The sequence below is a fragment of the Sabethes cyaneus genome, chromosome 2 (assembly GCF_943734655.1).
Source record: "Sabethes cyaneus chromosome 2, idSabCyanKW18_F2, whole genome shotgun sequence".
In the NCBI taxonomy this organism is placed as follows: domain Eukaryota; kingdom Metazoa; phylum Arthropoda; class Insecta; order Diptera; family Culicidae; genus Sabethes; species Sabethes cyaneus.
In genome coordinates this window covers 198,168,829-198,183,222 of record NC_071354.1, presented here as the reverse complement: position 1 = coordinate 198,183,222, position 14,394 = coordinate 198,168,829, and the positions used below count along the sequence as shown (strand labels likewise).

The 14,394-nt window shown below is 39.9% G+C and overlaps 1 protein-coding gene across 1 annotated transcript in view; it reads right to left on the bottom strand.

Moving 5' to 3' along the window:
- Positions 1-14,394, bottom strand: part of LOC128733581 (HIV Tat-specific factor 1 homolog) — a 169,180-nt gene that overhangs the window by 131,816 nt on the left and 22,970 nt on the right. The window contains exon 2 of the mRNA XM_053827265.1: positions 6,268-7,457. Within this exon, the coding sequence (XP_053683240.1) occupies positions 6,268-7,440 (1,173 nt within the window). The 5' untranslated portion in view covers positions 7,441-7,457. The remainder of the gene's footprint in view (positions 1-6,267; positions 7,458-14,394) is intronic.

Here is a 14,394-nt window from a genome sequence, read left to right as displayed (position 1 = left end):
TTGTAGGCAAGATTTTTTTCTATGACGAATTAGGACCCCTTACCTTTTTAGGAGGGGGGCTCCCATACAAATGAAATACAAATTTCCTCATAACTACTCAAGCAAATAGAACCATATTTAGCGTGTGGATGTTTGTGCAGGCAATTATTTTTTCTATGATGAACTGAGACCCCTCCCCTCTTTAGGAGGAGAATTATGACCCCTCTCCCCTTTAAGAGGAGGGGCGGGGGTTCCATACAAATGAAATACAAATTACTTCATAGCTCGAGAACTAATCAAACAAATGGAACCAAATTTGGCATGTGACAGTTTTTGGAGGCAAGAATTTTTTTTATGTTGAATTAGGACCCCTCCCTACTTTGGGAGGGGGGGGGGGGCTCCTATACAAATGAAAAACAAATTTTCTTATAACTCGAGAACTAATCAATCAAATGGAACCGAATTTGGCATGTGGGGGTTTTTGGAGGAAAGAATTTGTTCTATGATGAATTAGGACCCCTCCCTTTTTGAGGAGGGGGGCTCCCATACAAATGAAATACAAATTTCGTCATAACTTCAGAACTAATCAAGCAAATGAAACTAAACTTGGGATGTGGGTGTTTTGGGAGGCAAATTCTTTTTCTATGGTGCTTTGAGACTCCTCCCCTCTTCAGGAGGGAAATTATGACCCCCCTCTAAAAAGGGACGCTCCCATACAAATGAAATATGTACAAATTTCCTCATAACTAGAGAATCAATCAACCAAATAGAACGTAATCGAGCGTAAAAAAACCAAAATTTCGCGTAAAAAAAAAACTGTGGATTTCAACACTACGCGAAAAAATAGACGTTTTGAGCACACCCGCGTAAATTCCGAAAATCGCGTAAAAAAAAGCCGCGTAAATTCCAAAATTCGCGTAAAAACAGCGCAAATTTCGAAACTCGCGTAAAAAACCGCTAAATTCCGAAATTCGCGTAACAAAACCGCGTAAAAAGCGACTTCAGTACTTTTTTTTCAGTTGGGTCCGAACGAGCGACAGCGAGTAAGGAGAAAATAACCCCTGCGAAATGCTACTTTCCACGAAAACATTTTCCGTGAAATGGTACATCCCGCGTAAGGTTCTATATTCCGCGTTATGGTCAACCGAAAAGTGGTGTTCCGCAAAACGGTATGCGGCTTAATGTTATATAATCATGGCGAATATTTTAATACTATTCGCATTATTTTATCAGGCTAAGCAATGGGGGGAGTTGTTTTCTACTTTACTGTGAGGAAAATTTGTATATTAAACCACCCATGAACTCCTCAGAAACTTGCAATACTCGAGATTGTGACAAAGGTCATACGAGAATCACGATTTATGAACAACACAGTTTAATTTGTGGCAATACGAAGTTTGTTGGGTCAGCTAGTATCCATATAAGAATGCCTCAAAAATTTTATCGGCCAATTTTAGTATCGGAAGTCATGGAGCACCTGTGCTACCATGGGACAGAGAGGGTTAAATTTACGACGAATAAAATAATAGGGAAGATAGCTGCTGGTTGAGACCAATTTTGTTTTCGGTCCATAAAACTTCATCAGAATGTTTTAATGATGAGTGTTATTTGCATCATTGGAAAGGTATTTCTATTAGCTATACAGAAAAAATTGCAAAATATCTAATTTTAGAAAAATAAAGAAATTACGGTCATTTCCGTGACGGTTCTTAAAATTCACGAAAAAAATCAGAGGGATTGTGTACAAGACACGACCGCATATATACGTGACGCAGGACTACGTAAGTCTCTTTGTAGTGATAGTAGCATATATCCATGCTTGTAGTCGTTCGATTCTTCATGTATACATACATGCTACATGCGTTGTATGTAATATTTATCAAAGTAGTAACATTGCATACGTTCAATCCTCAAAAGATTTCAGAGTTATTTCCATGTGCATTTGGAAACAATTTAACAAAATCAAGAATGCACACTATTGCTTTTCTGCTACCTTACAGAAATTAAAGATTGTTTATATTACCCATGGTTCCCCACGTTGAAGGGATTTTACCAATTCAATCCTATTTTATGAACAGCACATTTGAATCGTTTGTTTGAGAAACCCCACAAGTCCACTCGACACTATTGTTGGAAAACAACAAAAAACTGATTTTCTCAAAATTTTGAACCAATCCTTATATTTTTTGGTATGAGGTTCTATGATAATATCTAAAATACATTATGTAGACTTATCTTTTGATCAAAATAATGATTCTAGCTGAAATTACAAGGCTTTAAAGTTGATGGATATTTGGGGTTTCTCAAACAAACGAGAAATTGACAGTACACCTAAGTAGCTTTAGGCTGTTTTTATTCAAACTTGTGATCTTTCCATGCTCATAGTATGTAATTTACTACCATATATCACTGAGGATGTTAAAAAAGTACGTACCGCTAAGAAGAAGAGGGGAGGGGCGCTAAATATTATTTATTAAAAATTTTGAAGTAGAACAATACAAGTTTTAGAAAAAGTTTTGTTCTTTTTTAATCCAAATTTTTATCACGGTTTGCATTTACCTATAAGAAAATAAAAGGTAAAATAATGGAGTAACGGCGGTTTTTAAACTGCATAAATGGACCACAGTAACACGAATTCGCATCGAATAGAATACGTTGATACTTTGCTAGTAGTAATACTAGAAAACTAGAACTAGAAAATAAACATTTTAAATCTTGGATAACAACCGTACTATGATTATGGAACAGAATCTGAGAATAAGGGCCTGTTCTCAAATTACGTTATGCCAAAAGGAAATGGAGATACGTGAACAGCATCTTAAATACTTCGAAATGATAAATTATTGATTTTACAGTTACTCGGGAGTGCTCGTTAGTGCTACATTAGGAAAAGCAACGAGTTAACAAAAAAGATAAATAGAAAATTAAGCCTTTTATTTATACATTGTGCTATTATTAACATTGTATAGTAAATGGTGGGTTACTGCTTTTGTGAGAAACGCATGGATAGTTTAGTCTGTCGATTTCTGGAACGAGATTGCTACAGTTCTTACTGTATCTAGATTACAAGTACGGTTTATTTACGTTTATCTTGTCGACTAACTAATCCAAGCTTATCTGCACACTTAAAAAAAGTGCCGAATTCAGCAAAATTTTGCCGAGATTTGGACAGACGAGCGTTCGGTAAAACTTTTTATGATGCCAAACGTTAGTTAAGATCCGTAAACGTCGATTTGCAAAACTGAAATTTTTACCGAACGCTCGGCTGTCCAAATCTCGGCAAATTTTGCTGAGTTTTTTAAGTGTGTGCATTTGAAATCAGCTCGAACTTTTTCAGCTAAAACATCCTTTTCTTTTCGATTTTATACGCCGTTCTTTTACTTTTAATAACTTTCGCCTTGCATTCTGTAGTCCGCCGAACACTATGTTTCTTCTTTTTGACTGTGTCCAGTCCAACTCGTAATTTTTCGATTCCGAAGACATTTTTATACTATTGAATTGTATTGCGAATACTGCTTACAACATTGCACGTAAATATTGAATGATAATTTTGTACCTAGCGCAGCGCCGCTCTAGGTGATTATCGGAAACATGGATATTTGGGGTTTCTCAAACAAACGGATATTTGCAACCCCAATTAAAAGGGGTTCGTGGAACTAACTTTTTCTGGAATTTTGAGGGAAGGTGTGGATCTCCTCAAGGATTCGAAAACTGTTAAAAAGTCAATTTTCATAAAAATGGCGTTTGTGGGGTTTCTCAAACAAACGATTTATTTTTTCACTACACTTCTAATGAAACGGCAAGCATGCGTATTCAAAAAAGAGTCATAATATAACCGAACACTGCAGCTGTAGCACATTTTTCCAACACAGATATCAACTTCGCCTAAGTTTAATCGTCTCGCAGTAAAGAATTTGCGATCTGTTGGCACAACGAACTTGTCATTTTTTCTGGGACACTTCCCTAACACAAACCTCAAATTGAACTACGTTTGATCACGTTCGTAAGAAATCTGTTGGCACGAGGGGCTTTGTCACTCTCTCTGGCGTACTTCCCAAGCAAGGACATCAAAATGGTCTAGGTTGAACCGCGGTGTTAAGAAATCTTGTTGAAATGAGATAACTTGGTCACTTGTTTTGGCTTACTTCCCAAGCACAGATATCAAATTGGTATAGGTTTAGATCATCGTAAAAAGTCTTCCAACCAATCACGAAGCGAGAATTCTGGTAAAACATAGGTTCATTATTTTCAATTTTTCAATAGTTCAACATCAAGAATCCATACTTTTCTTCATTTGGGCGAATTATTAGAAGATTTTCCAATCAATTGGTGTAAGAATATTGAAAATCGTTCGGGAAACCACTAAGCTATTAGCGTTCAAAACCTGACCACTTTTCGAGAAAGATTTCTTGGAATGACATCCTATACCAGCTACCTTCCTGAAAGACGAAGTCCTACGTCAAAAAAATTGTTGCTGCAGATTGAGACATTTTAGTTTTTACAATAATGAAAACCAAATCCATTTTATTTGTACATATGGTATTTTTGGAGCATCAAACATTAACAACAATTTTTTTCGAAAATTATAGGCAAGGCAAGGCAAGACAAGAGCGATCAGTAGGGACGTCAATGTTTATTTGACCTTCAACCCAGTATAAAGTAAAGCATTAAAATGCACAAAACTTATTGAAAACAAGAGTGACTTGCTTAAATAGCAGTTTTCAATTATAAAAAATGGACAAAATGCTGAAAAAAAAAATTTCGCCCAGCAAAAATTTCAATTCTCAACCTGCAGCACAGCCAAACCATTTTTTATATCATCACAATACATATATACCGTGACCGCTCCTACTTCTGCGCAGCTCCTAATTCTGCGCATTTTTTTATGTAAGTATTCTTTAACATTGTGCATAACTATGATCATTGCGTTATTTTTTTTTATGAATGTCTGTTGAAGATTACGCCATTATTCACAAACGGGCCATAATATTTGAGAGCGAAATAATTTGACGTGCATCTGAAAGCATTTTATATGGCAGAAAACATCGACGTTAGCACCAACGCTAAGATTGTCCTTCTAGAAAATTAACAAATTAATGAACGAAATTCTTTGCAATGATCATGTTTTAGATCAGATCATGTTTTAGACAAAAAGAGTGATTGTATGCATTGCCTTCTTTAGAAAAATGCGACGCAATAATGCGCAGATTTAGGTACAATTTTTTTATTTATATTCCAAATTCTGCGCAATAATGTATCCTACGAAAAAATCGCGAAAGAATACGCAACCTCACCCAAATGGCTGAGATATAGAGGCATGAAAATTCAAGTAGAATCTTTAACTTGCGTTGATTGGAATCCTGTGCTGTGTCTCGGGGCTGAAGCGCCAATTCATGAAACCAAGTCTTCTATTTTTTTAATGTCCAACCTCATGGGGCTGTCAGAGAGTGGGGAAGTGGTTTCTATATAAAAACACAATTTTTTGTATTAGTTTAAAGTGTAATGTTCAGTATGCAGAAAACCCGAATCAATTCGCCCTTCACGTTATCGAGAATACAATATTTAAAATGAGGCAATCAAAATGATAACAATATTCCTTTGCCACCCGGACAGCACTAGAAGGCCGCCGGATCATGAATTTAATTATGGTAATGGCTGATGCCGAATTTTTTGGCGTGCTTTCAGCGTATAAAGACATAAACAGCATGGCAGAAGTATTTATTTTCACTTTTTGGGTGCGCAGAATTAGGAGCAAACATGCGCAGAATTAGGAACATGGGTAAGAAAGTGCGTAGAATTAGGCACCGTGGATAAGTTTACAAAACGAAAAATATACTCAATTGTTGGTCGACTTATAATTCCCATATTTTTTACCAGATATTATAGACCGTAGGCACTACACGTTGCTGCTATCCACGTTGTTAATTTAAATCTAGAATACTTAGTATAGCGGAAGAATCATAAAAATGTCTTAACTGCGCAGAATATGGTACGTTCACGGTATGTAAATAGTCTGATGTTGAAGAGCACTTCAATACGTATCAAATACATAAAAAAGCCTTAGCCAATTCTTGGAGGAAAACAAAAAAATATTGGCTCAAAAAAGTTTCCAATAAAATTTTTTGGCCATTTTTTATGACCCACTCGGCTCACAAGCAAAATGTTAATTTAGTTTCAAGATTTTGGCGGCTATTTACATTCATTTAAAAATAATCGAATTTTCTTAACCTGCAGCAGTCTACCCTACATAAAAAAGTGCATCATTTGAAAGAAAAGCCCTCCACCTACCTTAATATAGTGACACAATCCATCGCCTTTCAGCATCCCGTTAGCATCGCGATACAGCTTCAGCTTCAGTTTGTTCGTTCTGGGATCCTTCAGAATCATACCGCACTTGCCCATCAGTTCGCCGAACTCTTCCTCGGTTATGTCGAGCGGCAGATTGGACACGTACATTTTGGTGTTATGCTCCGGTTTCAAATCGAACCATTTGGGTGGCTCCGGAGGAGCTTTCCGTTTCTTGCCTTTCACCTTACTAGATTCTTCATCAGTTTCTTCCGACTGTTGGGATTCTTTCTGCTCAGGTTCAACCGCAGCGGTAGGCTCATCGGGTTTACCATCGGAAGTATTATCGATAAAACCATAATTCAACTGATAAACGGCCATAAAATGATCGTCCACCCTGGGAAACCACGCTTTTTTCGCTTCATCCCAAAAGTAGATGGCTCCATCCTTATCCGTATACAAATGAACACCATTCTCGACGCTGTAGGTTCGATCATCTTCCGAAGACTTTTGCTCCGCCTTCGGGATCCACTGCTTGGTTTCGTCACACCACCGGTAATGTTCCGTTTCCTTGGGGGTTTCCTTCGGAATCCACTCTTTTTTTTCGTGACACCACCGGTAGTGTTCGTTTTCATACGGATTCGATTCCGACCGATCCGTTTCCACCTCCGGAACCCATTCGTTTTTCACCTTACACCATTTGTAACGAAACTTCGTCTCCGGATCGGTATAGATTGCTTCTCCCTGTTCACTATAGGTAACATGCTCAGCATATTTATCACCCTTTTCCACAACTTTTTCATCTTCCTCACCAGATTTCACTTCTGTTCCTTTATCTTTATCAATTTCAACACTAGATACACTATTTTTCACTTCCGCGGTAACACCAGTTGACGATTCTGCCTCCATCGCGGTCACATTTTCCGACAAATTCGCGACACTTCGATCCATTTCGATCACCCGGTTCTCGTTGTTTGTGTTTTCCGAATCGGTAAGCAACGAATCTGATTGTTGCGGATGCTGCTGCTGCTGTTGCTGGCTACCGGGTGACGTTGAATGATCTGCGTCCCTAGCTGCCTGATCCCGAGGAGAGGAACTGCTTTCCGTTTCCATAGTGGAAGAAGTTTCATCGAGAACAACGGCTCCGACGGGGCCGCCGCTGGCTTCGTTTGACATTTCCACCAGACCGGCACCTACGTGTGGGAGAGAAGAAATACGATTAGGCAATAAGCACTGTTTTGCACTATGGCTGTTAAGCATAACATGAAGTTATGCTTGCTCGCAAGGTCCCGTATGCAGCGTCGTAGAAATTTGGCTTGTAATGATTAGTTTGAGAATACATCTGAAATTGTTTTTTTTTTCTTTTCAAAATGTCTGATGTTACTGTTTTGGGGTAAAAAACAAAAATTGAAATGAATGTAGATCAAATTTTTAAAAACATTACATTACAATTATCTTATAATTATTATGTTGTAATTAAAAAAATCAATTTTTTAACCACAAATCATTTTAACCATAAGGTTTATAATAAAAAAAAACATTTTGACTAAAATAATATAAAAGTTTACAAACTTGTAAGCCCTAAATCGAAATGAAAACAGGCCGAGAAGAGCTTTCTGGTGCAGCTATTAACCCTCTCTGCGTTAACCGTATTCGATACTCACACACTCACCGGTTCTATTTCAATGAATATCAGTAGCTGAGCCGAAAACTATATATACTGTAGTCCCAACGCTTACGCCACTGACGCAAGCGTACGACAAACAGCCACCGTAGCTGTGGGCAGATATTCTGCTACCTACACACTCGCGAACGCTCAGCCCCGTAGCATCTTTCTGCATAATCCACACACGAGGCAAATAACTCGTGAGCAGCCAGCTGCTGTTGAGGCAAGGCGGCACACAGGGATACAGGTTTTGCATTACTTTTTCTTTTCTTCTTTGTGTGCGAGCCTTCGAGCGAGCGAAAGCGACTACCGTGGTTGTTAGCTAAATACACACTCACAAAACTCGTCGCAGTGAATAAACAAGAGCGACAGTCCAAAAAGGTAGGATGCTTATGTTGGCGTGTTCGTTAGAACGAATACGCGTGTGTGAGAAAATTAGTCCACACGAGTGTGGGCTTCGCAACACTGGCTGTAAGTTTCGAAAGTTATTTATTTCGACAATGCACTCAAGTCGCTTTTTACGCGAAGGATACGTCTCGCGTAAATCAAAACCGCGTAAAAAAATCCGCGTAAACTCCGAAAACCGCGAAAAAACCGCGTAAATTCCGAAAACCGAGTAAAAAAATCGCGTAAATTCCAAAATTCGCGTAAAAAAACCAAAATTTCGCGTAAAAAACTGTGGATTTCAACACTACGCGAAAAAATAGACGTTTTGAGCACATTCGCGTAAATTCCGAAACTCGCGTAAAAAACCGCGTAAATTCCGAAAACCGCGTAAAAAAAATCGCGTAAATTCCAAAATTCGCGTAAAAAAACCAAAATTTCGCGTAAAAAAACTGTGGATTTCCACTACGCGAAAAAATAGACGTTTTGAGCACATTCGCGTAAATTCCGGAACTCGCGTAAAAAACCGCGTAAATTCCGAAAACCGCGTAAAAAAACCGCGTAAATTCCGAAAACCGCGTAAAAATAGTCGCGTAAAAAGCGACTTCAGTGTATAGTGATTTATATCTTTTGGACAAGCGTTACGCCTACTCTATTTTAAACATTTCCGATTGATTTTGTCGATAAAGTCCAAAATAGAGTACGCGTAACGCCTGTCATAAATATATATCGCCCTTGCAGGGCCCTGCTTGCTGGTTTTAAACGTTAGAAATGTGAGGTTACGAAAATTATTTTCCGTGTGCGATATTCCTCAGCCGCCTATAACAGATCTATAACAGCGTTTAGAACCAATGAAAATTATTTGTGGCATTCGAAATTACGCCACCTTGAAAAAAAGTTAAGACAATGGCGACGCTCGCTGGTACTTTTTGATTGAACTTCAGCAACTTGTCGCACACTACGATTAGGAGCTATGAAAATTATTTTTGGCATTTTGGTAATGTTGACACAGTGGCATTCGCTGGTTCTTTTTACTACGAAAATTATTTTTGGCATCTGCCGGAGTGATACCTTTCTATAGACATGTTAACACAGCAACTTACTGATTCCCTTCCATCACACGTCAGTAACTACGATTATAAGCTAAAAATTTTAATCAATTCGTCAGCCTACTGGTACAGCCAAAATATGGAGCTACAAAATTTACTTTCGGCATTCAGTGCTGTGGTGTCTAAGGTTGACTCGGCAAAAGGTAGCTTATTTTCTTTTACCGTGTGTCAGCATACAACTACGAAATAAGGCTACAAAAATTATTTGCGGAATCGGTAATATGCTACCGAAAAGGGATATAACGCTTGCTGATTTACTTACTTACTTAATTGGCCTAACGTCTTACGACAATGCCTACGCAGAAGTTATACTCCATCTATTTCGGTCCATGGCAGCTGGTCTCCAGTACCGCGGGCACCCAGTGCTCTCCAGATCTTGCTCCGCCTAGTCTTGCCACCTCGCTCGCTGTGCCCCTCTTCGTCTTGTACCTACCGGATTCGATGCGAAAACCATTTTTGTACTATTTTTCCAGCGTTCTAGCAACATGTCCTGCCCAACGTATCCGTCCAGCTTTAACCACTTTTTGAATGCTTGGTTCGCCGTAGAGAAGCGCGAGTTCGTGGTTCATTCTTCGCCTCCATACACCGTTCTCTTGCACTCCACCAAAGACGGTTCTTAGCACCCGCCGTTCGAAAACTCCGAGTGCTCGTAGGTTCTCTTCTAGCAGTGTCCACGTTTCGTGCCCATAGAGGACAACCGGTCTAATTAGCGTTTAGAACAGTGTGCACTTTGAACGGAGGCTCAGATTATACGACCGCAAATGTTTGTGGAGTCCGTAGTAGGCCCGACTTCCGCTGATAATACGTCTTTTAATCTCACGGCTGGTATTGTTGTCCTCTATTGCCAGTAAGCCAAGGTATACGAACTCGTCGACTACCTCGAACTCATCCCCGTCGATTACCACAGTACTGCCCAAGCGAGCCCTGTCGCGCTCGGTCCCGCCCGCCAGCATATACTTCGTTTCAGACGTATTTATCTGCAATCCAATCTTCTCTGCTTCGCGTTTCAGTCTGGTGTACTGATCTTCCACCGCCTCAAATGTTCTGCCGACAGCATCCACGTCGTCAGCAAAGTAGATAAATTGACTGGATTTATTGAAAATCTTGCCCCGCATTTCGATCGCCGCTCGCCTTATAACACCTTCAAGCGCAATGTTGAATAGCAGGCAGGAAAGACCATCTCCTTGTCGAAGTCCCCTGCGAGATTCAAATGGGTCCGACAATCCACCCGAGATTCTCACACAGCACTGGATCTCATCCATCGTAGCCATGATAAGTCTAATAAGCTTACCCGGAAAGTCATTTCCCTCCAAAATTTTCGATAGCTCTTGTCGGTTGACGCTATCATATGCGGCTTTGACGTCGATGAACAGGTGGTGCGTGGGGACTCGGAATTCTCGGCACTTCTGGAAGATCTGCCGCAGGGTGAAGATTTGGTCCGTTGTAGACCGACCCTCCATGAAGCCGGCCTGGTAACTTCCCACAAATCTATTGGCTATTGGCGATAGTCGGTGGAAGATGACTTGGGACAGCACTTTGTAGGCGGCATTCAGCATAGTGATCGCTCGGTAGTTCTCACAATCCAGCTTATCGCCTTTCTTGTCGATAGGGCAGATAACCCCGTCTTTCCATTCCTCCGGTAGTCGTTCCGTATCACAAATCTTGACAATCAGCTGATACAGACAGCCGGCCAACTTTTTCGGGCCCATTTTAATAAGTTCCACTCCAATGCCATCCTTTCCCGCTGCTTTGTTGTTCTTCAGCCGCTGGATGGCTTCTTTAACTTCCCTTATCGATGCGGGTGGCACATCTTCGTTGCTTGCTACACCAATGTGGTCACTTCATCCGCTATCATGGTCTTCCGCCTGCAGCGATACAGCTGCTCGAGTTCTTCGAACCCCTTCTCCTTGTGGTGGTGCTTGTTCTCCTTGAAGGGTCGGATTTGCTGTCTCCGCTTCTGTTTGTATCGCTCCACATTCTGACGGGTGGCTCTACGCAGCATTTGTACCCGCGCTGCGTTCTTCTCAGCCAATATCTGCTGGCATTCCTCGTCAAACCATTCGTTACGTCGAATCGGTGCCACATGGCCTAGGGCGTTCTCCGCTACGCTGTTAATGGCTGTTTTGACGGCATTCCAACAGTCCTCAAAATGGGCTTTATCCAGCTCACCCTCTTCCGGCAGCGCGACTTCGAGATATAACGCGTAGTTTTCTGCGACATCCGGTTGCTTCAGTCGCGCTACATTATACCGTGGCGGGCGCCGGTATCGTATGTTGTTCACAACAGATAGTTTTTGACGTATCCTTATATCCTTATATCCTTATCCTTATCTTAGGTAGTGATCCGAATCATTGTTAGTGCCCGGATAGGTTCTGACGTCGATAATGTCTGAAAAGTGCCGACCATCTATCAGACCGTGGTCGATTTGTGATTCTGTCTGGTTGGGTGATCTCCAGGTGTACCGATGGTAGAGGTTATGCTAGAAGAAGGTACTACGTATGGCCACGTTCTTGGAGGCGCCAAAGTCGACAAGTCTTAGGCAGTTTTCGTTCGTTTGCGGGTGAACGCTGAACCGTCCAAAGTTATGTAAATGGGTGATACCAAGATTATTTCACAGTATGAAATACAATATAGGCTGACTTCATTAGAAATAAATATTTCAATGCAGGTATCTCTTCTAGAACATCTAACGTTCCAGAAACATCGTTATAATTGCAATTTAATTGCAAACATACCTCGGTTCATTTGCTACCCAGGCTAGTTGGTGCTTCGTGGCAAGTAAATAAGCAATCCACAATCAATAATATTTCTAAGTTGGGCGCATTGTCTGCTGATAAAAGCATATGGATTCTATTTTGCCTTAACGACACACAGGCTGGTCATAGCATTTAAATATTGTAGAACTTGGTGAATATTTCATTTGCTGACAAACAGGGTCAGGGCACGCAAAGAACAATACGTGGGCATTATCAACGGTGAGTTTTGTGAATTTCCGATTCCGTTTCTCGTAGTGCGCTAGTAGCATACAAATATCCACGTGTGGTCAGCGTGATTTCATTCATATCCTGATAGGGCTACAGGTTATTGGCTGCAACAATAACAACAAGTCCATTTGATCCACTTTTCATCCTTGTTAGCGTGTGTCTGCATGTCGAATGGCCCGTCTGATTGAATAACCCGGTCGTGGAATTCGATATGGTCTGTGCTGCTGCATGGGAACCGCGAAAGGTGACTGACCATTTGCGGTTGTAGCTTGTGAAAAATGCATTCGAGTGATTCAAAGCAGCACGGAGCGACGAAAGGCGACCGGACGGAGGCGGCCGGTGTGTTTCTTATTCTATTTTTGCTTAACCCTCTAGTTCCCAACCCTGCCAATTGGCGGGCTTCAGGTAAATCGTTATAAATCTACTATGCTTAATCGTTTTATGTTGATATCCACCCATACCTTCTCATTATAGTCTAATCTAACTATTCAAGTGGTTTGTTTGTTTTGTTACGTTAATTTGAGACAGATATTTCGTGCGAAACTTGAAAAATGCCAGAAAACTGAGAAAAAAATTATTTTGCTCTGCAGAGTGAAATTCAAATTGTTGTAAATTGCTTATTTCTTGGAATAAATGAACAAAAAAATTATTGGTGAGTAGCTGATAAGTTGTACTTCATGGTAAAAAAGGAAATTTGCGATAAAAAGTTTAGGAACTGGTCGATTGTTATCAAGGAACTGACCCCGCCAATTGGCGGGTTGGGCATTAACGCCAACTTTTTTTTTGGTAATTTGACAACGTGTTGTTTCCGTATTATTTATTGATTGTTTTCGAGTTTAAGCTAAAAATTATTGTTATAAGCCTTGTTAGCTTCTTTTATATGCCTTGAAAAATATACAAACATGTAGTGGGGTTAATATGGAAGGGGAATTTATAGGACTTATCACCTAATTTTCAGGGCGCCTTTTTGACGAGCTGCAATATGGCGTTTTATAGCTATATCACAAAAGATTTTTGCATTTTATGGTATTTGAAAACCATAACCCTATAACCAAGAAATAGATTCCATGAAACCCGGCGAATTTTGATGCTTAACGTCAAAATCTTGATAAGCAAGACAATTATTCAAAATGGGATCTATCATAGACCATTTTAACCGCAAATTTTAATCTATACCGGTTAATAAGTTTGTGTTAATGAACAAATTGACTGAATTACCAGTCGATAAAAGATTGTAGTGAACAGATGTGTACAACAAAAATGAAAAACCCAATTTATCAAACAAATCACAGGATTTAAGTTTCATGTTCTATCAGACTCTAATGGTTTTTCAATGGTTACAGTTTCAAAGCATATTATGGTGTAGCCAATCCTGACTTGGGAGCAGTTACTAATATTGTTGTTTTCTAAAATTTTACCGGATTTTAAAAATCATATTTTACGATAATTATTATACGACATTACTGAACTATTCGGAGTTATAGAATCCCCAAAAGCCCGCTGCTTACTGATAAGGACATCAGTAGGCAAGATCGTGGTCATTCTGCTGAATTCATTAACAAATTTGAAAATACAACTGTTTCTGTGTCTGTTTGGATAGATTCGCTTCCCACGGACAGTGGCTATAGACAACGATGAACTGAAAGTGATTGTTGAGTTCATATATTTGGAATTTATGGTCACCGCCGACAATTTTACGGGTAAAGAGATTCAATGATGCATTCAAGCTGGAAGTCAAGTCTAGTTTCCCTCCGCAAGACGCTTCGATTAAGGAGCATACATCGCCGCATAAAGCTGACAAAGTACAAAACGCTATTCAGTCCTCTACAAACTTGAGACAGTAACTTTGCTTACGAAAGAAATTCGTGCACGCATTTGAACGAAAGGTGTAGCGGACTATTTTGGGCAGAGTACAAACTCATATGAACCACAAGCTGTTGGCACTACTTGGAGAGATTCCCATCGTACACCTGGCGAAAGATAAGAG